Source organism: Calonectris borealis, chromosome 1, assembly GCF_964195595.1.
Source record: "Calonectris borealis chromosome 1, bCalBor7.hap1.2, whole genome shotgun sequence".
NCBI lineage: Eukaryota > Metazoa > Chordata > Aves > Procellariiformes > Procellariidae > Calonectris > Calonectris borealis.
Window position 1 is genome coordinate 124,374,968 of NC_134312.1, and position 27,288 is coordinate 124,402,255.

The 27,288-nt window shown below is 35.5% G+C and overlaps 2 protein-coding genes across 3 annotated transcripts in view; one reads left to right on the plus strand and one right to left on the minus strand.

The window, feature by feature from the left end:
• The window catches only part of CASK (calcium/calmodulin dependent serine protein kinase), a 228,954-nt gene that overhangs the window by 89,131 nt on the left and 112,535 nt on the right, over positions 1-27,288 (plus strand). For both annotated transcript variants that reach the window (XM_075173997.1, XM_075174007.1), the window contains exons 3-5: positions 4,931-5,036; positions 14,704-14,781; positions 16,082-16,154. In XM_075173997.1, the coding sequence (XP_075030098.1) occupies positions 4,931-5,036; positions 14,704-14,781; positions 16,082-16,154 (257 nt within the window). The remainder of the gene's footprint in view (positions 1-4,930; positions 5,037-14,703; positions 14,782-16,081; positions 16,155-27,288) is intronic.
• Positions 24,059-27,095, minus strand: GPR82 (G protein-coupled receptor 82). Its single transcript, XM_075133712.1, has 3 exons — positions 26,626-27,095; positions 26,469-26,540; positions 24,059-25,265 (listed from the first exon to the last, which is right to left on the minus strand). Exon 3 carries the CDS (start codon positions 25,230-25,232, stop codon positions 24,198-24,200), a length of 1,035 nt encoding a protein of 344 aa, XP_074989813.1. The 5' UTR covers positions 25,233-25,265; positions 26,469-26,540; positions 26,626-27,095; the 3' UTR covers positions 24,059-24,197.

Genomic DNA, 27,288 nt, shown 5'->3' on the forward strand with positions numbered 1-27,288 from the left:
GTGAAGTTGAGCCTGGGAAAGGGGGCAGGAAATTCGTTGGTTTAATGTTTATCTTTTTGATTCCCTCTACCGAAATGAATAAGTATTTATTTATTTTAATTGGCAGTAAATTACGTTAACTTTGTCAAGTAAGGTTATTTTGCCCACAATAGTAACTGGTAAGAAATCACCCTGTCTTTATCTCAACCCATGAGCTATTTTGTTCCTGTTCTTTGTATTTTCTAGCCCCTGCCCTGCTTAGAGCAGAGAGTGAGCAAGAGCCTGGGTGGGAGTTTAGCAGCTAGACAAGGCTAATCCACAAGACAAAAAACAATGTATTTGTAAAGCGAAACAATTGGTGCTGAGGTCTCAGTGTCTGCTTTATACATGCTTCAGGGGGTTACTTTGAACTAGGACTAGTCTGGCCTGTGGCCTGTTCAAGACTGGAGTGCATCAGGCACATTTCCGAAGCCCATCATCCAGTTTAGTTGTATGTGGAAGAATTGTAGTTGGAGTGGTCAGCAGCTTCTCCATGATGCGCACCAAAGGATGGTAGGTGAGAATGACACAACCAAATGAAAAAAGCATATTGATTTCCTTTTAAAACTTAGTACTGCCACATCTTTTTAAATTATATATAATCATATTCTCACTGTACAAAATATATAGAAGCGTTTTAAGCAGGAAATTTACTACTGATGTAGGTACTTCCTTTTAAAATACTGTCATACCCAAGCTGTGGCTGGAGAACTGATCCTTTAAAAGACTGAACCTGGAAAATCAGAATGCTCTATGTTTCAAAATGACGTATGTCTTCCATCTTGCTAAGAAACTTGATGCCGTCCTTCCCCCAAAAAAATGTGGCTGCTACAGTCTGTGCATGTCACTTTTAAGATGTTAAAATGGTGCTATAATCCAGGCTGCTAGAGAACATCTAATTCTTCCATGCTGTAGGATACTGTGAGCATACTTTCAAAATATGTTCAGTATATTTGAGATGTTTTAAAACCTTGGATATCAGATTTTGAAAGGAAATTAGGTGTTTGCCAGAATTGTCAGAGCTGCTTAGGATATTAGGTAGTTAACTCCCATGGAAATTTTAAGTGATGCTCATGTTTTATATTTTCTATCGAAGACTGACATATCTTCCTTTACGATTATTTAGAGCAGTTATCTTTTTAGTGCTTCCAGCAATTCATTTTCAGTGTCGCTATCCAAAGACAAGGCTGTGTTTTCTCGTCTGGTGATTATCGCTGGGAATTCCCTTTTCCATCTTAGAAGTCTGAACTTTCATGCCATTTTAACAACTTCAGTGACTCTCTCTAAATAATTAGCCATGTATAAATGGAAACTTGAACATGTCTCCAGTTGCTAAAAAAAAAAAAAACTTTACAGTTTTGTAAACAGGCTGAAATTCTGGAACGTTTATTAGTAACGATAGTGTAAAATGACAGCTTTTAAATGCTTTTTAAATTACGATGTAAAGTATCAAACTGTGTGCTAAGCAACTTAAATGAAACACCACATCTTTCTCCCTATTTCTGGTTGTTTAACAATACTTTTCATGCAGTTTCATGCAGAGAAACTTTTAAACCTTGTGCTTTTAAACCTTGCTGTTCTATTTATTATCGCTGCTGTCATTAATGTTTAATTTTGAAAGAAGTACTAACAGAGAAGGCTTAAAGAATGGACTGGAAAGTCATTTCTTCAGCCATATCAAGAAAAGAAAAATTAATAGACGAAGTGTTTGAAAAGGATTCAAATATATAAAGTAAAATAGTCCAGCAATTAAAAGATGACAGTTTGGTTTAGATTCTAATACCTTGTCTTGCCTTAGAGTATGTTCTTTTAGCTAACTTTTGTTTACTAGTGAAGGAGACTGTTCTAAATATGAGATACATAACCATTAGTAAATGGTACATGTCACCTCTTGCTGCTTAAAAGCTGACTTACTCCATTGGCAGATTCTAAAGTTGTCCTGAAGCTCTTTTAAGTGTTTGGAATATGAAAGGCTTATTTTGGTATGGGATGTGCAGGGCCTTTATTACTACACGACATGGCTAAAATACTCAGCAGAGGTTTAGAAAACTTAACAGCAGTTAGCAAATAGTTCATACAATGTTATATTCAGAATCATAAGTTACAGATAATACGGTAGCTCACAAGATAATGATGGGATTTTTCTTAGGAAATCTTCAGTCACCTCTTTGCAGCCAAACATTGCTTGGTTTTATGTTGTATTCAGAACTGCAATAGTATCTGTAGGCGCTTGAGATTTTAATTACCTTTTGAGGAACATGTGGAGATGAAATTTAATTCAGTCTGGTAAAAGCATTTGATAAAGGATTGAGTAGATGATGATGAAACAATGAAATATATGTGCCATCTCAGCCTTTTCTCCTCCCTCCCCTTTCCTTTTTACTAGTCTTGAACATGACATATTTAGACATTTGGGTCACAGTCCAAATGGACTTCAGAATCCGTTATCTCTTTTCTGCCCTGTGGCTTTGTTGAATCAATGTGGTATGTGCTCGTCTGTCTCTTTATACCTAGTTTTCTTCTTCTTTACTAGGTCTACTGTTAAACAAGTCCCTGCTGTTTTTAAAATAGGACTTTGTTCTGCTTTTAGCCCCAAGACCCCTTAGTCGTATAAAACCTTGTTCTGTGACTTCTGTTCGTTTGTTTTCCTGTTTGGAGATTTTTTCCACTTTGTTTCTCCTTCCTCTCCTGCTGATGCTCAGTCTGTGAGCAATTGTTTCACTCATGCAATATTACACAAAGGAACAAGGTAAATGGCAGCATATATTTTCTTCCTCACAGTTCTACTTCCCTTCAAAATATAAATAAAGCCCACAAGAAATTATTAAAGTAAGCGGCCAGAATAAACTATTTTGAACATAATTTTTACCCGTAAATAAAGCAGAACTTTTCTGTAGTTTCCTATGAGATTTTCACTTTGTTTTCCATCTAAAATAGGTATCGGATACGATGGTGAAGTGTGGTAGCATTAAAGTCATTATACAGTAAGAGACAAAATAAAAGCGCCTATTCTCATTCTATTATGCTGTCCGCCGGTATGCTTACCTGTGATCCTATTTAGGAAAGACTGGATGTGTACTTAAGTGAAAGACAAGGAGAACCTCACTGCCTAGAAAAGAGGTGGTAATCATCATGCCTAAGCGTGATGGAAGGGAACGTTACAATATGGTTTTAGAGGTTCCTCTGCATGAAGGTGGTATAAAAACGGATATGTGAGTATTTTCAACAGTGGAAGACATACTGCTGTTTTCTTACTTGGTAGAAACTCTGTATAAAGGACAAATTTTACATTATTTTCTTTATCTAAGTTTCCTCTGCATCAGTGAGAGACAGTTATTTGCTTCTTTTTGCACTTCCTAAGGCGACATTACATAATGGTTTCTAAGGGGTTGCTCTGCTCATTTTGCTTTTAGATTAAAAGGATGTGAGGGAGGAAGCACATAATGCAAGTGTAATAAGAAAGTTCTAGTAAGAAAATTTGCACTTTGTGAATCTGAAAATTTTTCTTGGATTAAAATTCAGTAATTTCCAAATTCTGAGCATTTCTTCTGAATTTATAGGTGACTAAAAGATCGAAAGTCTAGCATAAATCTGAGTAACCTTCACATGAAAGAATGTTCATCTCACTGCTTGTATTCTTGAATGTTATTGATTCATGTTAGAAATGTAATAGGGCACATATAAAATAGCGCATTCTAAATTTCTTCCTAGTGTAGCACAACAATATGGTAAGCATTCTCAAACCAAGAAACCATATTTATATTTCCCCATAAATACATATGTAGGTCATTCTTGAACAATGAACAATTGTATGGAATGAGAATGGAAAAGTAAAATGCCTACTTCAGAATACAGACTGGTATTTTCCTCTCTTAAATTATCATCAAGGCTATACATTCAGGATTTTGCTATTTTTCTAGAATACTACTGGTAAGTTAAAAGGAAAAAAAAAGTTTAAGGATGATTAAATAACAAAAATACCAAAAAGTTTCAACAAAGAAGAAAGAAAATTAATTCAGTGCAGTTTGCATTTCTATACTAGCAGAAGGATTGATTTGTGATCAGAAAAAGTAAAAGTGTTGTTCGGTTAAAAACAAAATCTCAAGCTTTGAGAGACGTCACAGTGGTTTCTGCTCTTTCTTTGTTCACAACTGTTTCTGCTTTTCTCCCTCTTCTCTAGGACAGAGATACAAGCTAATATATGCTGGTTAAAATTTATGCCAGTGTCATTTCATATATTGTGATTTAAAAAAAAAAACAACACATCACTATTAAAGAAGTAAAGTCTAAGAAATTTAAACATAAGAAAAAAACTTCTTTATTTATGAGGGTGATCAGATACCGGTATAGGTTTCCTAGACAGGTTGTAGAGTCTCCATTCTTGGAGATGTTCAAAACCCAACTGGATGTGGTCCTGCGCAACCTGCTCAAGTTGACCTTGCTTTGAGTAGAAGGATCAGACTAGAGACCTCCAGGTTTTCATAGTTCTGTAGTGTGGTGAAAGAACCTGTCTTCTGTATTTGGAGATAATTTCACAGTGATGTTGGATATTTAGGATGAAGTTCTTGGTGTAGTCTGCATATGTGCATTAAAGGAACTTATTACCATACAGTTCTTCAGATTATGACCACGGAGATATTTTATTAATAGGGCAAATCAAGAAAGCCTATTAAGTTTTGTGTATTTATATTTTGAGATCTATGTGAGTTTTTTAACTTAATTTCACACTTAAGTTCTGAAGGAGAATAATTAAATATCATCTCGGCAGTGTTCTTTATAAAGATTAAAGAATTTATTAGAAATTTCAGATGTGTATGTGTTTACAAACACTGTTTTCTAATTGTTTTCAAATTGTTCTTGTATTCAACAGCTTGATTATATAGCTAATGCACTACCTTATTATCTTCCACAGATCTGAAGAGGGAAGCCAGTATTTGTCACATGCTGAAGCATCCTCATATTGTTGAACTATTGGAGACATACAGCTCAGATGGAATGCTTTATATGGTCTTTGAGTTGTAAGTTTCTCTCTTTGATTTTACCTTTCTTTGTTGTCATTTGCTAAATAAAATCCTAAAAGTGTGTCTGCTTCCACCTGCTTGTTTTGTAGTTCAGAAATCTTGAGTGCTATGAAAATACTTATTTCTGGCAAGTACAGGTTGTTCCAAATAAAAAAAGTTGTCACACCGGCTAAGTGGCTAATTAATTAGCCTAATTAATTAGGCTGATTAATTATAGCATGCTTTCTAAGGGCAGACATGCTGTTCGTTGATGGCTGCTGTGTCCCTAATAGGGTACATGAGAGCGAGTTAAAAATCTGCTGATAGTCATCATCTTTGGATAACTGCTGATATTCTATTCCAGTTGTGAAGTTTTGCTTGGTTTTTTCCAGACTATTGTTTCTTTAGCACTGCTTTTCCTTTACTAGATAAGAAAGTAAAGCTTTTAAGAGTATTTAAGTATTCTTGTAAATCGATATACCTGTTCACATCATATGAAAAGAGGCATTTGTCTAAAAGATATGTTTTGGAAGCTTGAATTTAAGAGTTTAGTTACTGTTGGCATATGGAAGGGTGAAAAAACCATGACTTTTCAGCAGTGTACAGGTATTTTTAATCTACAGTCAGAAACAAAAGGGGGAGCAGCCCCTAAATCGCCCTAAATTTCTTCTTTGAGGGAAAATTATTAGTCCTTCTTGAGTTAGGTTTTAGCTAACTGGGAAGGACAAAAACAGACATGCAGAATGCTAATTTGTGCATCTTCCATATTCAGTCTTCCTTCTCTTCTCTGTACCTAACAGCTCTTCTTTTTATGTTCCTCATATATACATTCCTAGTGTGTCTGGGCGTATGTGTTTATACTTCTTTAATTTCTCTGATCTTCCTGCATTATATTTTCTGATGCATTTGGCCTGCTTACGTTGGAGCAAGCCACATCATGCCAGTCTGTTAGGTTGAATTGGCGTGTCCTCTAGAGCCAAATATTTGACTTCAGATATGCACTTAAAAAATAATCCTCACATGTTAGTTTTACCATTGAGGTAAAGAAAAAGTTAGGTGGTAACAGCAAAAAAAATGATGTAAAGCTGAAAATTGTTGCTTGAAAGTCTTCTGCTTTTTTTTTTTAAGTGAGTTTATAAACTTGTGATTGTGTGAAACAATTGTTTTATGCTTTCCTTTCTGTAAGTTTTGATTCAATACTGACTTTGTTTTTTATTTTGTAAATCCCAAAGTGTGGACCAAGGGACTTTAATTATCCTATTATGAAATAATTATGTACACCTTGGGGAGACATACTGTGATAATTAACAAGATTTTGAAATGGAAAAAAGGGTTTGCTTCTATTTTTATCATGCCGATAGCTCAGAAATATGAGACAAAAGCAGTAATTATTTTTTAATGACAAGCCTATTATCATTTGTGTTTGTATACATAAAAAGTAAGTCTGAACAATTAGGATTACTACACAAATACTGTACCTGACTTCAGGCCACATGAAAGAAGGAAATACGAGGCTAAATTATTTGAAGGATAATAATTGTTTTCCAACTCCTATGTCCTTGTCTCCCTTGTACACTACAAGACATCACTCTTTTGTAACAAACAGTGATAGAAGATGAGACAGTAGGAAAACCTGTGCTCAAAATGTGGCAGGGAATGGAAGAGTTATGGGCGTAGTGTGTTACGCTGGAGGGGATGCTTTGGTAAAGTGATTCAACAAAAGACATGTGTGCTGTGGAATAAGACCGCTTTGTCTGAGTTTGATTGGATTAGTGATACTATATAATTATGACCATAATAAGAAACTTGTAGTTAGTAGAAAAGCTTCTATGTATTTATAGGTAACTTATTTTCCCTCATACTGCTTTCTGTTCATTATGCTGTTATTATAACAAACTTAACTGCTTTGCAACTAAGTTCTGTCTACAATGATAAAATATATTTTATTAGGATGTAGTTATTCTGAAATGACAGAAAAGGGGAAGACAACACAGATCTGCAGAGGAGATATAAGCCCAGCCTGGTGAGGGGCTATTTGTGAACTGGCAGATGCTTTGCATGAAAATTAATTCAGGTCCAGCACATGAAATGCATGCAATAACCAAACCTAAAACTTTGTGCCATCAGTTGCACATAAATGATACATAGGTCCATTACTGTTTCATAAGCTGTGAGCTGCATGGAGCAGCTGCTAAAATGACCCTGAATATCTTGCCAAATCTATTGTTACAAAAAAGTACAAGTTAAATAAGCAAATGCAGCATATATCTGATAACAAGAGATTGTGCCACTCAGGAAAGAATACAATCTGTGCCCAATTTTGAAAACTTTTGTTACAGTAAACATTAAAAAAATCAAGTCACAATTCATAGAAGCACTGATGAACATGAACAGTAGCAATGAAGTTTAATTTAAAATTTAAAAAATTAGCTATGTTTTTAACCACTATTTATACACAACTTCAAGCACTCTTTAGAATGGGGCCGTCATGTCCTGTTACCAGTAGGTTGCCATTAGTCATTAGGTACTGCTGTAATAAACTGCATAGAAGCAGTTGGCCGTAATAGATGAAGTGCATGTGTAGAGCAAGAAGCAGACCCTGTTCCAGAAAGTCTTATTCTTAAAGTAAAATTATTATTTTAAAAGTACTGAGATGTTATTACATCATAAATGAGAGAGTATGTGCCTGTGCCAAGTGATTTCCCACACGCACACCCCAGCTGCTCCCTGGAAGGGTAATGGACTCTTTCCACTGATGGAAGAGATCCATTAGAGACTCTAGAGACACCTTGTGTCTGAGATAGGGCCAGCTCTAGTCTTTATCATACAGTCACAATTTTCTTTCCCATTCTGTGCTGTTATTTGCTGACAGCTGTATATCAAGTGATCCAACATTAGTCTTGAGTTAACTGTGACCTTTTACCCTAATATAAGCATGTAGTCAATAGAAGTACATCAAACAGATATATTTTACAGTGTCAAAATAGATGAAAGCAATCTTTTTTTTAAGTCTGTGCCTTGCAAAACTCTCCTGCTACTTAAAAATTCCATTTATGAAATGGGGTGCAATCTGGTTTCTTTTGTGTTTGTTCAATAATGTGCTATTCTAGACAGTGCTGTCTCTGTCACATGATGTTTGCTTGATAGTTTACGCATGGGGGGGGGAGGAACACTGTTTTTACATATAATGCTGTTTTCTGTTTGGTATATAACTATCACTTTTGCTTTTATATTCTATTGCTTATTACATTTTTTTTTTCTAATGACCATTGGTCTTAATCAATGAGAATACTTTGAGAAGGGTCGGCTACTTGCAATATTTCTAAAACAAAGCAAATACTCCATTTGAAGTGTCTGAAAACCACGTTGTAGACTTACATACATTATATGCAGTTTATCCTCAGTATAAGCAAAGTATGTGGACTGAGAGGACTTACCTTTCATGCTGAAGAGCTCAGATAGATGAGTAGTGAGTGAATTGCAGATATCTTAATATCTGGTCTTTTGCAGAAGATTGTCTCACCACTACACGTAGGTGGTTTTGCTTTTCTTAGTGCATTTTAAGAGAGATTTATCTCTTGGGACATTAGAAGAACTGATCTTATTTAGATTTACCAGTTAGGCTGTTATATACACATAACTTTGCCGTTTAATCTAGCTAACATGTAAAAATGCTTTAGTTTTAAAATCTCAAATTCATAAAAGCAGTACTTTAAAATGGTTGCAGTTACTTAGGTTTATATTAAGCATAAGCTGATGAGCATTTAAATGACAGTTGATACATTCAATCATGCGGCTGTGTTGAAGTGTTAAGAAAAAAAGAAGGGGGAAAAAATGAATGCTATCTATTTATTCTGCTTTGTTACAGTACTGTGAAGTAGCACAGCTTCTTCGTTCGTGGATTGAAAACTTTTTTTCATTATTTTACTTAATCATGTTAGGATTCCAGTTATGGTTTTATTTTTAAATGCAGTCTCACCTGTAGTCCTTCATCTTTTATATGGCTTTACTGTACTTCTGTTCTTTCATACTTGCATAATGCATTATCTAGGATAAAAATAAGTCTTAAATGTTAATTTTTAAAAGTAAGATCAGAAGAAACTAAAATCTGTATTTTTCACACCAAAACATGTTGCTGTGATTACTGAAAGAAAAGTTTCAGATGCTTCTAAGTTTAGCGTTTGGGCCAGACTGTCAAAATATCCAATGAAAGGAAAAATTTTTAAATTCATTTTGAAAAGCTTACAATACACTTAGAGAAGCCATTAAATTAGAGATTCTGTCTGTCCTAACTTCAGCTGTTTAAAAATTACACTCTAAATCCGAGGCACCTCTGTACGTGCTGTTTTTTCCTGTGGACTGAAAGGGACTGTACGTGCTGTTTTTTCCTGTGGACTGAAAGGGAGCCTAAAGTGACTAACTCTTAATTTTAAATGCTTTAAGGCAACCAAATTCTACCAAGTGTTAAATGTTCTGATATCAAAATCTTTGACATAAAGACACATTTTTTTGACTTGATAAAACTTATGTTTACATTGTGTTTGTATTGGGGATTTTTTTTTGTTCTTTTTCAATGTGTTATGCATATTCAGTACATCGTTGCCTTGTTACTTGCGGACACAAAGTTTAGGCAATTATCTGGTCTGGATATGCTGTTTCTCTTTTGTCCCCGATAGCCTGTGAACTATTGACTGATTACAGTCAAAGGAAGTGATAGAGAATTTAAAGCTAACTTATGTTTGAGGAAAGAGTTATCAGGTTTTCATCTTATGTTTGCTTAATATTTGTTGATTTCATTCATTTCATTTAATTCATTGAACACAGGAATTAATAGCAAACCAGACTTTATTAGTTTTAGTGCTTAAAGAGCAATCTTTGGGGGTTTCCTGTTGACAAGACCAGACTTAGAAATCAGGATTTTTATCTTGCATGAAATATTGGCTCTTTTATAGTAAGTAGCAAAATTTGGCAGAGCAACTGAGAATTCAGAGCATTGATGCATTGAAATTTCAGCGTTTATTATAACTTTAATTATCACAGGCTATTAAGTTGCATTATTTTAGCAAAGCTTCAGAAGACCCACTTTTAAGCAAAATTAACTGGTAGAAGTCAATATAAAATGTTAATGCATATACTTGTATTTTCAAGAGTTTGTATAAATATGAACTAATTCACACAGCAGTGTTATAAAGTGAGTACTTTTGTATGACCTCATGATACTGGCTGACATACAGAGGTTTTAACATTAAATTGGAGTATGGATTAAAGATTTCAGGTTAGGTACAGTACTACTTTTGTATTACCACCAAAACCAATGCTTTTTATGGATGCATATGTTCTTTCTTTCATGCTGTTTAATAATCAGGTTGGACCATTGCTATGAAAACACTAGTAGAAAATTGTTTCCAAGCTTACCTATTTAAAATTACTTACTCCTCCTCAGATCATCTTCTACACTGTGATTTAGGAATTAAGTATTACTCAGTGAAGTTTGTCTGTTGTTTGTGACTAAATGGAATGAGTCAGTTTATGAAAAGCACTGAAATCCATCTCTTGGCTGCCAGCAAAGTTGTAAAAGTGTCTCAATCTAAAGTACTGAAAAGCCTCTAAACAGATGCTGAGAAGGTAAACTCAGGAACTGTCCTGGTTCCAGCTGGGATAGATAATTTTCTTTCTAGTAGCCGGTATGGTGCTCTGTTTTGGGTTCGGGATGAGAAGAATGTTGATGGTGCGTTGATGTTTTAGTTGTTGCTAAGTGGTGCTTACCTAGTCAAGGACTCTTCAGCTTCCCATGCTTGGACTGGTGCAGGAGAAGCTGGGAGGGAGCATAGCCAGGACAGCTAGCCCAGCTGTCCAATGGGGTATTCCATACCATATGTCATGCTCAGTATATAAACTAGAAGGCAGTGTCTGGGAAGGTGGGATCGCGGCTCTGGGGATGGGCTGGGCATTGGTCGGCGGGTGGTGAGCAGTTGCATTGTGCATCCCCTGCTGTGTATATTCTATTATTGTTGTTGTTATTATTATTATTACTACTGTTCTACTTTGTCTTATTTCAATTATTAAACTGTTATTATCTCAACCCACGAGTTTTCCCACTTTTGCCCTCCTGATCTCTCCCCCATCCTAGCAGAGGGGGCGGGTGAGCCGAGTGGCTGTGTGGTGTTTAGTTGCTGGCTGGGATTAAACCATGACAGGAACATCATTTAATTATCTGGAATGAGCTGAACCCTGGTTCCATGGGCAATATATAAGAAATAAGAGTTTCTGTACTTTTTGGTCTTAATTTTCAGAGGTTTCAGAATACTAGGGCTTCAAGCAAAATTAAATACTGTATTTTTAAAGTTAATTTATGGCAATTTATTTGTAGTGTGAAGATGGCAAGTATATAAACACTGTCCAACCGAAGGAAAAAATGCCACTGTGCACAGACCTTTAACATACGTGGTACAAAACTCAGTAAACTCAATTACGAGCAATATGCCAAGTCTGTCTTTTTTTTTTAAAGTAATAATTCAATTCCCTAAAGCAGCGTTCTCAAACTTGCTGATTCTTCATCAATAAATTAAGTTGTAGGCCACATCTTATTAGGTCATCTGCAGATTCAAAGCTACCATCATATCCCAGTATTAAAATGTAGATCTCTTCTGGAGTATACTGTCTATTCTTCAGAGTGGCTATTAGCCTCAGAACATATTTCTGCATTGAATATGACTCAGGAGTAAACTTTCTGGGCAGGTTACAACTTATCATTAGTTTTGTGCAGAATAGTAGAAAGATTTTCAAGGTGCATAGTAGCACCGATCAGAGCTATGGAAAGAAACATTTATCCGAAGGGCTGAAATCCAGGCACAGTTCTGCTAAAAATATGGAAAAATCAATAGCAGAATATGGGAAATTGGGGGACATAGTTCCTGCTGATACCCAAAGCAATTCAGATGTGGTGGTGTTGTCTGTTAACTCCCTGTTCAGAGTTGCTTTAGCTGGCACTTTCAGTGTAAATACCATAAACTGTCCGAGTCAGTTTATGTAGCTTCTGTGAGTGCCCTCCGCTGGCATCAGATGATTCTCTCCCACATTATGAGTGTGCTATAATTTTACCAACTTTTTTTGATCATCCACTTATGTCTTTAGCATGTATATATCTCTGTGTGTTTATTTTAGTGGAATTTAACTTATCTTAATTTTTTTATTTCTACCGTTTTCACATGCCTAATGCTGATAGTCCTTACAAAACCTTGAGACTTCCTGAACTTTCATTTCATTGGTATCTCAAAACTATAATGCTCTTGCATCACATAAGCCTTTCAGTTTCTGCAAAGTCGTCTTTTAAGTAGTTGTGATATTGGTAAGTTTTTAGTCTGTTTGTGCACTGAATTTTCTGGGGTTTGTTATAACTGAGGCTGACTCTTGCTTTTGCAGCCTCAGCTAGATAAAAGTCTCATAAGATTTTCGGATAAAATTCAACATCATTGGGGTGATACAAGCCCTATTTATACATGAAGAAAAATCTACTCTTAAAATAAGATTTTGCTTTGAAAAAGTAGTCAGTTGAAGTCAGAGATTAAAATACACCTGCCGCATATTTGTGCTTTTGAGATCAACAGAGTTCATCTTAGTGGAATAAAACTTTCAAACATTATTGCTCACAGTCTGTAGCCATTTTTAATATCAACATAATTTAAACTAATTGAAAAATATTTGCAAAAAAAATTCAAACTGCCACTTACCTTACAAAATTTAAATTAAAAATGCTGGTATGTATAAGTGGGAGGTAGAAATTAAAGACCATTCTGATTAGAAACACCTTGTTTAATAGAAAAGTTAGTGTAAAGGAATGACACTCTTCACTCAGTGTCTCAGCAGCTATTGATACTGCTAAAAATCTTGAGTGCCTCTAGATCTTTATCTGTAGTTTATAACAACTCAGAGTGAAATTAGTCTTCTAAAGGGTTCTGCCGCTTCCTGAGAATGATACCTCCTAAGTTTTGGTAGTCAACCATACATTTTGTATATTCTACAGTGCTTGGTGTTGCTCAGGTTTCAATTTTGTTTCCCTCTAGCTGAAATAAACTGTTGGGAGGAAGCATTGAAAGGGAGATTGACATGAGGGTTTCCTTCCAGTGAGCTAGCTAAATCCTGATTTATGCTGTTCTCATTGAACCTGACCCCATTGCCACTATACAGTACTATGTATAGCGCAGCACAGTATATTCTCTGTTTGAGTGGTATTTAGCTATGTGTGCAGACTAGCTGTATGAAATTGAGCAAGACAGAAAAACTACTGGGGAAAAAACCTACAGAGGAATATATTGATGCAGTTTGGCAATACGCGTTTTCGATTTGTGGGGCTTGTTAAATCCAAAGATGGTACCGGGTGCCGAAATAACTGGCCAGGAAATTTTTTTCCACCTACTTATATGAATGTGCATATCTTTTGGTCACCAGTCTCTCTTATAGTTGTCAGTGCTCTATCCACATGATAGTGTATTTTGCATGGGGATACTTTTGGATTTATTTGGGAATTAAAGCTTCTGCACATTGCTTGTGACTCCCTAAGCAGAAGTTTTGCATTGCAGGTGTGTAACAAAGCAAAAGTGATTGTACGCTGACATTCTGGATAGCTTACCAAAATGGCCCTAATAATGTTCGCTTTCTAGATACCTTGCAAATTCTGTTCCACCCTGCCTCCCCCTTGAGTCTTCAATGGAAAGGAAAAAGAAAAGGTGTGAAGCCTGAAAATTACATGTTACAATCAATATTTTTGCAAGTGCCTTGTTAAGCATGAATTATAATATGTGATTTTTATTGTTCCTGTTAACTCTTGTTACTTTCTCCTTGCCCCATCAGGCAATGAACATTTTTAGATATAAATCTGCCTTAGGTTACTTACAGGAGAAAGAAAAGGAGGGCAGTTATGCCATACCAAGCTGCTTTGTTTTTAGAGAAATGGTAGTGTAATTTTAGCCTAAGGACTATTAATATACGTGCATCTAAAAGTGTTATACTACTCATTGTGGGAAGTTAGGTTATCAGAAACACTACGGACAATTAGGGAGAAAAGGAGCAAAGTACCAAGTATCAGAGCTAGTGATATAATACGTGTGCTGTCACTGTTTTCAGGTGCCTTCAGTGAGGCTGTGAGGTGTAAAATATTGTCTTGGCTCCTTAATTATCCTTATGAGAATGCTAACTGGAAAGACTATACTACATTTCTAGAGTATTTTTTTAAAGTCTTCATTTAAAATTCAGTTTGAGTGAGATTTTTGTATAACTACAGTCTTTATTATAGAGTTGCACTTGTAATGCTTTTAAGAACACACTTAACAATATCATGCATTAATTGTTAACTTGCAGACCCTTCTTCTACAGGGCATTGATTTTCTGCTGTCTTATACACCTTGTTCAATGAGCAGTTTAAGCAATAGAAGAAATGTTTGGTTTTGCTAATGTTTTGAGAGAACTGTTATATGACCCGAGAGGCATGAAATGGTTAACCTGTGGCAAGCCATATTCTATTAGATTACCTATTAAATGCTGTTTTAGTTAGTAATGCATTGTACATATATCCGGAGTATTTTATGTAAGATTTATATAAGTGGAATAAATAGATTTTTTGGGGGTATTTTTATGTAATTGATTGTAGTTATCAGTCTTAAGCATTTTTTTCTCTTCTTACCTGCAGTATGGATGGAGCAGATCTGTGTTTTGAAATTGTGAAGAGAGCAGATGCTGGATTTGTGTACAGCGAGGCTGTAGCTAGGTATGTATTATAATTTTAATTAATTCCACGGGATAAATGGAAAAGAATGGAATATACTGTTTTACAGCCTGGTAGCTAACTGTTGGAATACTGTAAATAATCCTGTTTCCACAGTCTGAATGTTTATTACAATAATTAGCATAATAAAAGTAGAATTTTGGAGCATTCTATCATTTACTAGTTGTATATTTGAGTGGAATTATTGAATAAAATAGTATTTCACATCCAATACTTAATTCTCTGTCTTTGCCTTTTATGGATATCTCATACGATGGCATTAGGTGACTTGCCTGACAGGTGTGAGTTTTATTGGTCTTGCTAGATGGAGCTGTCTCTTTTTTTTTTTTTTTAAATATATATATCACTTTATTTATGGTCACTTCAACTTTTCATTTACCAAGTAAACTAAAATCAAAGAGTCTATATAATTGCAGAAGGACAACAAAACCCAATGTCCTAGTGGTATGATAATTGAGCTCAAAGCCCATGAGATTGTTGGTTTACTTTTCTAGACACTCCAGATTTTTTAGCATCATAGAAGCCAGGTTGGAAGAGACATCAAGAGGTCTCTACTTCAACCTCCTGCTCAAGGCAGGGTCAACGCTGCATTTGGATCATGTTGCTCAAGGCTTTGTCCGGTGGGGTCTAGAAAACCTCCAAGAATGGAGATTCCACAGCCTCCCTGGGCAACTTGATCCAGTGCATAATTATGTTCCTAGGGAAAAATGTTTCCCTATAACAAGCTGGAACCTCCAGAGGGCAAGGATTGCCTCCCTCAGCCCACTAGTAATGCCCTGCCTGATGCAGCACAGGATGCTGTTGGCTTTCTTGGCTTTCTAGTATGGTCAGTAATCTGTTAGGGGATCCTGTGGACACGGGAGAAAAAAGTTAGTCTTCAATCTGCATCGAGCAAGCCAAGATCTTGGTTCTATCCCTTTCTAGATAAATCAGGCACTGATACTCAGTTTTTTCCTTTCTGTGTTTTGTTATAAAAAAACCTGAAGGGTCCTGACTTCCTTGTCATAGGAAGCAGGATTATTGAACATTTGAAACCTTTACAAAATGGAAAATGCAGATTTTTCTTTTCTAATTTTCCTCTGCTTCAATCAGAATAATCCTCAAACTTTAGATTTTATTATTCATTATTATGAACACACACTCCATTCTGCTAAACTCTGTATATTTAAGGTTAAGTTGGTTGATTAGTTTTATATCGTTTGACTCTTAAAACTTAGTTTGTTATATGTGTATAGTAATTCTTCCTGCAGGTTTGTCATGTATGATGTCTTTGTTTTTTCAGTCATTACATGAGACAGATATTGGAAGCTCTACGTTACTGTCATGATAATAATATAATTCACAGGGATGTGAAGGTAAGGGGTTTTAATTCCTTTTTTTATTCACCACAGTAATACAAACTACGAAATTTTGATTTCTGTAATTTAGAGGAAAGGGGAAGCTGTAGAAAAGGAAGCTATATTTGCTGAGTGTGTGTTTACTGTTACTGTGTCATCTAAGATTAAAGCTGATCTCTAATTCCATCAATATAGAACATTTAGGAGGTCTTTATTCACAGATTACATATGCATTTGATTGCAGCTTACTTTGAAAGTCAGTATAATTTCTAGTTTTTGAATATTCATATGAAATCTGCTTGCCTCTTTTTTTCTTGTTAGGAAAATGTGTATATAAATTAATTGCATAAATTAAACTGGAATTGGTAGACTAATGGCATCATTTTAACAGCATAATGACAGCCTTCATCCAATCTAAGATTTCAGGAGATGCACATGCTTAAATGTTGCAGTATTTTTTGCAAGCAGTCTTAAACATTTATTATTATGAAAACTTCTCTAATACAAACAAGTTGGGAGGAGAAATACAGTGTTTAAGAACAGTGTATGTACATACCCTTTTGATCTGGTGAATTTTGTTCTATGGATATTTATGGAACTAGTTTATCCCAAAATACTTTAATGTAAGTAATTGGGAGTTTTAACCTAAGTGGGTTTGACTCTTCAATTTGAACATACAGATTCTTTGTTAATGTCATTGTCTAAGATAGTTATTCCTACTTGTCTTCTCTAAGAGTTTGCTTTTATCCAAAGTGAGTCAAGCACTATAGGAATTAATGAAAATTCTAACGAGCTCTGATGGTGCAGTTTGAGAAGTGAATCTTGGGGTTTAGTGAATAGAGAAGATTGAGGGAGGGTAAGCTGCTTCAAACTCCTACAGGTGATCTGTGAGGGAAGAGAGTACGGACACTGAACTGATGATTTTCATTTAAGGAGTCATTTAGTTTTGCGTATGCAGGCATTGCAGACCTTTCCCAATCTCTTTTTCATTTCCTTCTAAAATCAAGAAAATTATTCCATGTAATAGGCTTTTTTTTTTTTTTTTAAGTTTGGTATTTTAAAATTCATTTCTTACAGTAAATTCTAAAGACAGCCTCTTAATTGCTGGTAGAATGTCTCATCTTGCTCTGTTTTGAAGGTTCTAGATTATTTTAATTGTTCATTTTTGTTACCACATGGGAATTTCAGAATTAATATCATCTTTATGTTGCTGTGTCTTCCTGAAAGCTGCATTTTTTTTTTTTTTTGGACCATGTTCTTTAACGAAAACAAATTTCAGTTTCAAGGGCCTCTGAGGGAGGCCGATCTTACTGAGTGTAAAATGGGAATTTGTTTTGCAGTTTATCCAGACTCTGAAAACTTCAAAATCACTGTTTTTATTAAATACCATCCTGAGAAATAAACCTGTTCAATTACATGAGTGAGTAAGAATTTTTAATGTATCAGTGTAAAGTAGTCTAAACCAACAGACAGTGTTTCATCTTGGCAAAAGCAGTGCAGAAATACAACTATAGGGTTTAGGTGTAGAACATATTAAGCTAACTGCAATATCCCAGCTCTAGATGTCACTGTAGTCATTGTTTAGAAAGGAAGTAGACTAAGTGACCAACTTCCAAATTATCTGAATGGATGAAAGTGAATTAATAAAAATATGTGAGGTTGATATAGTCATACTGCATTTTTTCCCTCTTAAGCTTTCGGTGAATGTTATTTTGAACAGCAAAATGTTTGATCGTTATCTGATGCACAGGAAAATTTGCACCTTATAGTCCCTGTAAGAATTAGGTGTCTTTTAGCCACTTTTGTGCTCCTTTAACTCTTGACTGTTTAGGAAGAGTTAGACAGGAATACTTCAGTTTGCTGTAGTCTAGTGCCAGAAACTTCAGCTGACTTGTGTAAGTGAGAAGATCTACAAAAGCTTCTGGAGCACTACAACTGCAGCCTGTGATAAACTCCTGTATGCTCCAGATTCAGCTCCGATGACAGAATCAAAACATGAAAACTTTCACAAGATGGCCTGTAGTTGTCGTAATTTCCTTCACTGCTCTGTGAGACCAGACGTTTCTTGAGCCTCTGTATATTATTTGACCCCCTCCAACATTGCTTAAAGGCTTTATAAATCAGTGACAATTGCACCTTTGCTTCACCTTCATTAATGTGATCCTGCATTCATTCACTGGTTGGAAGTTGGATTGTATGATAAGGAAAGTAGAAAATGCTAATCAAGAAGGTGGAAAACTCAAGACAGCTATGCATCAGAAATGTGAACGTCAAGAACTTTTTCCCTTACCGCAACATTTATTCCTATTCTGCCAACTTAGTGATACAGCACTCAGCCATTCCTTTTGTTCTTTCAGAATCTTGCTGTGTCAGAAATACCCAGAAGATGGCTACTGAAAGTAGCAACATTGAAATGGGGTCTTTTCCAATATAGAATGTTACTACATAGTAGTTCGTATACAGAATTATCTTTATGTAAGAGAACAAAAAAAGGGAAATGGGAGTAATGTGGGTCTGAAATGAGATGCTTGTCTTTTTCCATAAAACCCTTACTAGAGTCTGAGTACCATTTGTCACTTAAGTCAGCCACTTTCTCTTGAGCTCTCAGTATTAGACGTTAATGAAAGTATTTTGTTAATATAGCCATTAAAAAGTGATGAGTGGGAGAGGACCTTTAAAACAGGACAAAGAAATAGAAGAAAAATGGCTTATCTCTTTCTTCCAAATCTCACTTCACTATATTCTGTCCTGCAAAATAGTGCTTTCTCTTACTTCACCTTCAAATTGGGTTAACTCTGCATTAAAGTGTTTTTTCTCTTAACATAAATACAACTGAAGAGAGTTCCCTTGTATACGACAACACACTTACTACAGGCAATAACGCATACCTTGAGATTTAACGGAACTAAAAACGAGTAACCAAAATGTGCTCTATAGCACATTGGATCTTTCTTCAAGAAAGAGAAAAATTAATATATGCCTCTGCAACTCTTAACTGCAGAGGATACCACTAATCATTGAACTTCCTTAAGTTCTGTGCTATAGAATTACTTTAATAATTATGATTTTAAATGCTGAAAGTGGTGGTTTTGTTATAAACAGGTTGAACTTGGGTATTTCCAATCCCTATGGCAGGTAATGTGGTGTGGAGTACCTAAAGTAGCATTGTGCATTTAGCGGAGTCACATTTGCTCAGCATTCAGTATTTTAAGTTGTTATATTCTCAGCGTGTGGGAAAAGTTGCTTTATCTTGTCTTGATAATTTCACTGAGTTACCTGTTAGTTAGAGGGTAACTAACATTGATCTTGGTAGAAGACTTTTGTACTAGTTACTGAAAGCAGAATGTGATTCAGCTGAAGAAATAGACTGTTTAAGCATTGTATAAGTTATGAAGCAGGACAGTGTTCTATAAAAAGTGCATTTCTTCAGTGTTTATTGCAGATTTTTTCACCTGTTCATTTTTGCAATAACTTCAACAGAATGGTTTTTTATCAGTAAAACATCAAGAGGTTTTACAATCTTCAGTCAGCCTATATTGTGATGCTTATGTAGCATTTTATATAGTTGCCGAAATCTTGTTATAAAAATACCTTTTAATATAACTGATACAAGAGTAATTTAATCACATCAAGAGCTTTAGATGCTGGAGTTTTATCCTTAGTTCACTCCAAATACGCCAACTTTGTTCTATGATTTCCATATAGTTTGATTGCTTGTATGTGTTTCTGTGATCAGTAAAATGATTGGTGTGCAACTGGAGTCAGGGCAAGCTTGTTGGCTAAATGTAGATATCCCAAATTTTTATTACAGGTTTATCTCAGTAGGAATGCTTATTTCCAGCATGTGATCATCTAAATAGATAAAACTGCTAAAGCAAAAATACACAGATTCTGCTTTCTCTGCTGTTAAGATTCAGTTCAATATTTCTGGAACAGAAAACACTCTTTCCAGAGAGTAGGGCTAAGCGTTATGCGCTGTGCTGTGTGTCATATACAAAGCTCAGTTGGTCCAGGTAACTTGAGACTTGACCTGTGAATACATTTGCATGTTGATTTATGTGCTATACAGAATTTAATTAACCATATGAATTCTGAGAGCGCGCTAGGTTACCACTTCTGTCTTTCATTGCCTAAACTACTTGTAGTTAGGCACTTCGGATTTTGCCAGTAGAGTTCAAGACTCTTATACTTCTGCTATTAGATATATCTAGAAAATGAGTAAGGCTTGTATGTATGTCTCTGTGTATGTTTATGCAAGTGTATATTCAACTATATAAAAAATAACCAGAATAGAAGCTGTTCTTTAAGACCATCTTCTCCTTCCAATCTTTGAATATCCAAAACAAGAAATCTGTTGCGTATTACTTCCCTTCTACTCTTTTCACTTTGGCATGGAACCTGTTTTATGCTTTCTGGGGACAGTCAGTAATAACCGGTGCTTTTTATGTATTTTCTAGAAGTTATTAGATCCTTGAGATCCAGTAGCAACTGCTTTGTGAGGATTTTGTTACATATTGAATTGTTAAAAGGTTATTAAGGTTGCAAAATCAATAGCAGAGGTAGAATTAAGGTGTCCTATCTGGCCATGTTTTTCTGAGGAAAACTACTTCCTCATTCAAGGCAGAAGTTAAGAGGTTCCAAGAATAAAGCTTTCAGTATTTTTTCCTCAATGTTTCTTCAGGCGGTACTTTTCCCCCCCGCATTTATGTCCATTCCTGTACATATGCTTCCTATCTCAGAGTCCCCATTTCTTGTTTTGTCGTGCCCTTTTCCTAGTGTACTGTTAGCTGACTGCTAGGTGTTCGGAAGCAGTTTTGCTAAGAAGTATATTTATGCTGCTTGGCCTACTTAGAGCTCAACATCTACATGCTTTCTGATCAGGAGGTTTATATATTCCAGTCATTTGCCTAGCCAGTCAGAAAACATGTATCTTCTGATCGATAAGCTGGCCACCCATGCAGCACATTTGAATGGGTTAACCAGAAAGTAGACAGATACTTGCAGTCTTTTAAACTGCTTTGCAAAGCATGTGCTGTGCATATTTGCCTTAGGATTTCGTGTTCCCTGCTATGGAAATGAATTATTTTATTTTTTATTATACAATTCACAAGTCACCTGCTAACTTCTGAGTTGGCACCAGGATATCTAAGCAGTGCAAGAAGTTTAGCTCATGAGCTGTATTTTGCTGAAGTATTTCTCTGTCTCTCCCTCATGCCTTTCTGTTTTGAGGGATTTTTCCTCCATGAACTTTTCTGTCAAATGCTAGACCAATGCATTACTCAATTTGTAGTTTCTCAAATTGCCTGTAAAGCACAAAAGCTTTTCCACTATTTAAAACAAGAAAAACTTCAATGCAATTCAAAAATCTAAAGGAGACATCATCTTGAACAGACTACATAGGAAAAAAGTAAAGTATATTTCATTTTTTTGGTACAATGTAGAAATGGTGGAATGGGATCTTGCTAAGAGTCTATCACAAAGTTATATTTGATTAGTAGTTTCCAAAGTTTCATCTGTTTTCATGCGTTTTTGATAAATGCAGCACTGGGGAACATATGGTTGTGACTAGAAAAGTGGAGAAAGAATGGCTTAAGCCTATGCTACCATCAAAAATTCTGTATTAAGAAAAACATCCACAGGCAGGCACTCTGCTGAGATATCCTAATAACTGCATTCCCTATAAAATGTCTTTAAGGAAGGACAGAAGTAGTGGGTTCTCAGTTTGGGCATGTGCAAATTATAAGAACAGCAAAGTAAACAGCTTTACTCCCCCAGACTTGGAGCTACTGATCTAAAACCAGTCATCTAAGGAGAACTGTGCTTTCTGGAGGACTTAAACTGCTCAATTCAGTCCTGCTGCAGGTACTTGGCCATTGGTTGTGTTGCACAGTCAAACACCCACCTGCACAAATTGGCTTCCCATGCTCAAGAACTTGTGTTCGCAGAGCAACTTTTCTACAGCACTTTGTAGAATTAGACCCTGAAGCTGCCCACTTAAGGTTTTTCCATAAGTTGTATGCTAAACATCACATGGGAATCCTGTGAAAGAAGCAATCACTAAATTGTATTATCACAGGTAAAATTGTATGTTACCTATGATTTTTCTGTCTTTTTCACTGGCATTTTTATTTAACTTCTGCAGAATGAGAAGCAGCTGTCAGATGATATGAATTCTTGGGGTCCCTCCTAGAGAAGACCTAATATTTTCTGTCTACTGGCACTTGGGTCGGTTTAATCTACCTGTCATGGAACTCAGTTGTAGGGTTGGGAGGACAGAATTGCTCACTACATTTTATTGTGAAGTTTTGGGCGAGTGATAGGATTTCTCAGAATAGGTAGTATTTTCTAGCACTTTTTACACTCAGTAAACTCCTCTTGATCTCAGTTGCAGAGAAGATTGTATAAGGGAAAAGACCATTCTTAAGTGTCTTCTACAGAAATGATTCAAAATAATTGAAATCTCTACTTAAGTCATCATGATATTCTAACTTCTACAGTTAAAAAAAAAAAAACAACAAAACCAAACAAACAAAAAAACCCAAGCACAAAACCTCCTATTTTGCACTGTTCTCATACTGTTAGTGATCATTAAAGGTTTATCATGAAATATATTTTGTATACCAGTAAATAATAAGCATTTATGCCTTCCTAATTAAACCATAGATTTTACCTCACAAGATTAGACTAGGAGTATGGAAATTCCAGTGATTTGTTTTGCTGGGGTTTTTTTTAATCCTAATTAGTACCAGAGGTTAGAAATAACTGTGTGTGTGCATTTCATCCTTTTTTTCTTCAGTTAATGTTATTGTACATTCAGATATGGTACAATTTTGTAGATCTTTTGTGCTTTATGCACTCTTCTATAAATGGTCTGGATTTAAACATTGTTGTGAAGGAGGTGCCTTCTGGAGCAGCATATGTTAATCCACTTTTGAAGTGGAATAAGTATGTAGCACTTTCGGGTGAGTGCGATATCCTGAGTACGCAAAGGCTGCATACCAATAAGGAAGCCACTGCCTCAGCTGTTGAGCGTGACTGCCGTGGATAAGACTGCAAGAAAAATTATTCCAGACCAAGCTACAGAGCATGTATAAAACCCATTCTTCTCAAACACTAAGCAAAATCCTAGGCGACCAGAGTTTTTCTTCATCTGTGGATAGTTCACCCCTGCAGGTTATCCATCACCATCAAAACTTTCTCTTCAGAGTCACTGTGTTGCAGATGTAATTTCAGTAACACTGTGGCCATGACAGGAAATGTCAGAGCAGAGTGATAAATTAGTTAAATCTTAAATCTGAGATTTCTGCTACTTCAGTACAAAGCTGTAGTAAAGCTTTTTCTGTGAAGGCTAGAACTAAAAAAGTGCATTATTTCTTAACACAGTTTTTTACTCCTGAAAAAACAGTTACTATAGCAAAATCCTAATGTGATGGACATAGCTAAAGTAAACAATGGCATTTTTCAGTAACTTGAGAATAAGATGTCATCAAGAACTCCTCTTTAGGCACTAAAGTGTTTTAGTATCTCATGATGCATTCCCCATTAAAAAAAAAAGGAATCAAACTTCTACTCAAATACTTCTGACAAAAGATAAATGTTAATCTTGAATGTGTTTTTTAGCTCTCTGTGCCTGCTTCCTTAAGCCTTTGATAGGTGGTTCAGCCATTCCAGAGAAAATGTCTGTGCTTTGGTCAGTCTTTTTTACAAAGGAAACCTGTGTCCAAGAACTGGGTCCTCAACTTCAGCCTAGTTTCTGCCTTCTTCCTTGATTATTTAGGTAGAAAACACTGTCCATAGGTCAAATATAAAATGTCTTTTGCGTTGCATGGATGAAGGAGTATTATGCAGTTCAATGTATCAATCACTTGGATTCATTTGGATATACACATCGGATTTATTATGGCTAATGTTGATGTAGCAAGCACAATAATTTAAAAAAAAATACAAGTAGTACGTTATCATTTTATTTAAATATTTACCATTTCATATCAAAGTCTGGTTATAGGTAGCTCAAGTCAGTTTATTGTTCCTTGTATTCTACTAAAATCTTTCCGTATTCCTTCACATTTCAGGAGTCTCTTCGGTGAAAATATCAGCTTTACGTTTGTGGTGTTCTGGTGTGGATTTTGTAAACAGGCCATACAGACTTTTCTTAAATGTTTTATCTAGCAGAAGGGTTATAACTGGATCTAAACTACTCTTAGCAGCAGCAAGACAAGTAAGGAAATTTTTAATTTCCACTAGATAGTTTAACCTTGGGCAGTCGTCATTTGTAAGCAGTACATAAAAAATTGGCCTAAAAATATGATATGGAAGAAAGCAGACAGTTAGTATCATCTGGATGACAAGAATGTTTCTTTTCACTGTTCTGTAAATTAGATGTTTTTCTCCAATACAGGTATTTTTTTGTATTTTACTCAGATGTCTGGTAAGAGAATAGTATGACAACAAAACTGTCATAAAAGATACAAAAAAACATGCAGTGGCAAGAGAAGCTGCAATCATTGTGGTAAATTCACCAGCTTCTACCCTGATGTTGTAGCATCTGTGAAATTCTTCCATAGCCTTTGCATGAACATTATATGTTATAGCTATTACCGTTATGCAGAGCACAGTAAGCCATATGATGATGCACAAATATTTAGCAAATTTTGGCTGACGAAACTTTTCAAGTACACATCTGTTAAAGTTTTTGTTAACTGCTTGAGAGTATTGTGCATCACTGTTTTTCTTCAGTGTTGCATACTGACTTAGAGCAGTTGAACATAAAATTATAATCGTAACATACATGCTGACGTGCATAATGAGAGTCCCAAGGTGATTTGCTATTCTACATGCTACAGAGTCATAAGTCCATTGGTACCCTCTTGCAAAATACGCAGCCAGAAAAGGCATAGTACTACATACGAGTAAATTTGCAGTGACAAGGTTTACCACGTAGATGTATTGTGTTCTTTTTATGGGTGCTTGCCTGGAAAATATCCAGGCAGCAAGAATATTTCCAAAACTTCCAGCAGGAAATAGGAACGAGTAGATGACCGGTAGAGCTACAGTAGTAGCTAACGATGGCTGAAGAAGACATGTTGAATTTCTCATTTATGCCGATATTTCTTGAATGAATGGTCAGACCTGAAACACAATTAAAAGAATTATTCTTCTGTAATGTGCATCTAACATCTCTTTTATTTTTTGCTCTTATTTTAACTGTTCCTTTTTCTCCCCTACTTTTCAGTGTTACTAACTCCTGTTTGTCCTCTGGGGTTATCATCTTGAGTTTGCGTGAAGTTACTGTTTCAGTGTTCTCTTCCACTGAGATTTTGTGGCTGATGTTGAACCCCAAAGATTTTACGTGCATAGAATCTAATAAAATAAATGAGGAAACAGAAGGCTCAAGCTAGGGTCTGACAATAATTTGTGTGGTCTTCTTGTTTCTCAATCTTCTGGAACATCTGTAACCTACTTTGGAAACCACTTCTAGACTATTTTAAGTTAAATAAGCAAAATAAGTGCAAATTATTACTTTAATTGCAGAAATGCAGAAGGCTATCCTGTACCTCAGTTTAAGTACAAATTAAACTGCATGATGCAGGAATCTGGTTAGATGCATTTATTTTGTGCTGATATCTGTATCTAATGTTCCTTTGTTCAGAGCTCTAATCTTAGATGTACATTTTGCATAAACAATTCAGTCTGTATTTTTAAACATACAAAATCGTTGTTGCAAACTGCAATATATTTTTTCCAAGTTCAGTTTTCAATCTTTTCTCAATTTCCAGACTGCAAATAAGAAATCAAAGATCTATACAATGACTACATATAAAAACTGGCATTTCAGCTTACTAACCTGTAACGAAGAGAGATTTTCTTGTACAGATACTATTTTAGTGAAGTGTATCCTAGTTAACTTTTGTTCCATATAAGAGCATATGGAAAAAATTAATTTTAAACTTACAGACTGATAGTAATTTTTTTTTGAAACAGCTGTAAGCAAATGAACTCACATACCAAAGAGGATTCTGTGTAGCTATGATAAAAAGCCCAGACACCAACTTGATTAGATAGCAAAAAATTGTAAAAGTCATATTTAAAAATTATGCTGTAGGCCATGTTTGACAACTTGCAAATTAAACTAATTTTTATAGCTGTTGCGTTTTAGTGTGCACTAAATCCCATATGGATTGTTGAACCACAATGTATTAAATTCTTTTATTACAATGAGTTAAATTCACAAAGTAATTGTTGAATTCAATCATTTAGAAGTCTAATGATCGTTTTTGTGTCAATGCCCAAATTTTGTCAGGTGAAACAACAAAATAGTAGTTTTAAGCTTACCTATGCAAGTTGCAGGCACCTTCCTTTGCAGAGAGGAAATTTTTCTGTCTGATGTCCTTTTTATCTCCAGTGCTGCAATGAAAAGGGTGATACTTGAATCTGGAAAGTACAGTTAAGGACAATATCTTTCTAACATAAGCAGGTTTTCAGAACATACACTTCTCTTTTACAGTGTCAAGCGGCTAGGCATTTAAAGTTCAGACAAGATGATGTTGTCTGTGCAAAAAAGACTTTGAAATTAGGTCAGGATGCAACTCCATTAGAGAAATAAAAAGAATGAGATAGTCTGGAAGAGTAATTGTAACAGTTCTTTGGCCATGTAGGTATGGCACAGAAACACCTTACAATCCTTTATATAGTGCTTTCCTCTTTTTGGGGGTGGAGGGATTGTTACTGTCATTCTCTTTAGGACTGCCCACTTTGCAGAATGAAAAAAAAAAAAAGTTCCTATTTTATGCATGAAAACTTGTATTTTCAATGACATTTAACTGTTCTTCAGCTCCAAGAGCTATCACAAAGCTGACTGTCTATTCCTGAAGCCCACATGCAATAATACTGTATCCATGTCTGTCCTCGTATGGGTAACCAAATAAACACACCTCCTATGTCTCGTCAGGTGGTGGATGGTGTGGAAGCAATTTACAGCTGATGCGTTCTATGCATCAGTTGGGGAAATCCGACTCTGTGTCCAAGAAATACAGTACTTTATACAAATCATCCAGAAGTGTGCACAGGACAGTTTCTTTCCTCCACAGGAAAGGTTTGATCACAGATCAGTCAAACTTTGTTTAGCTCTGCAGAGCTTGAGACCTTTGAATTT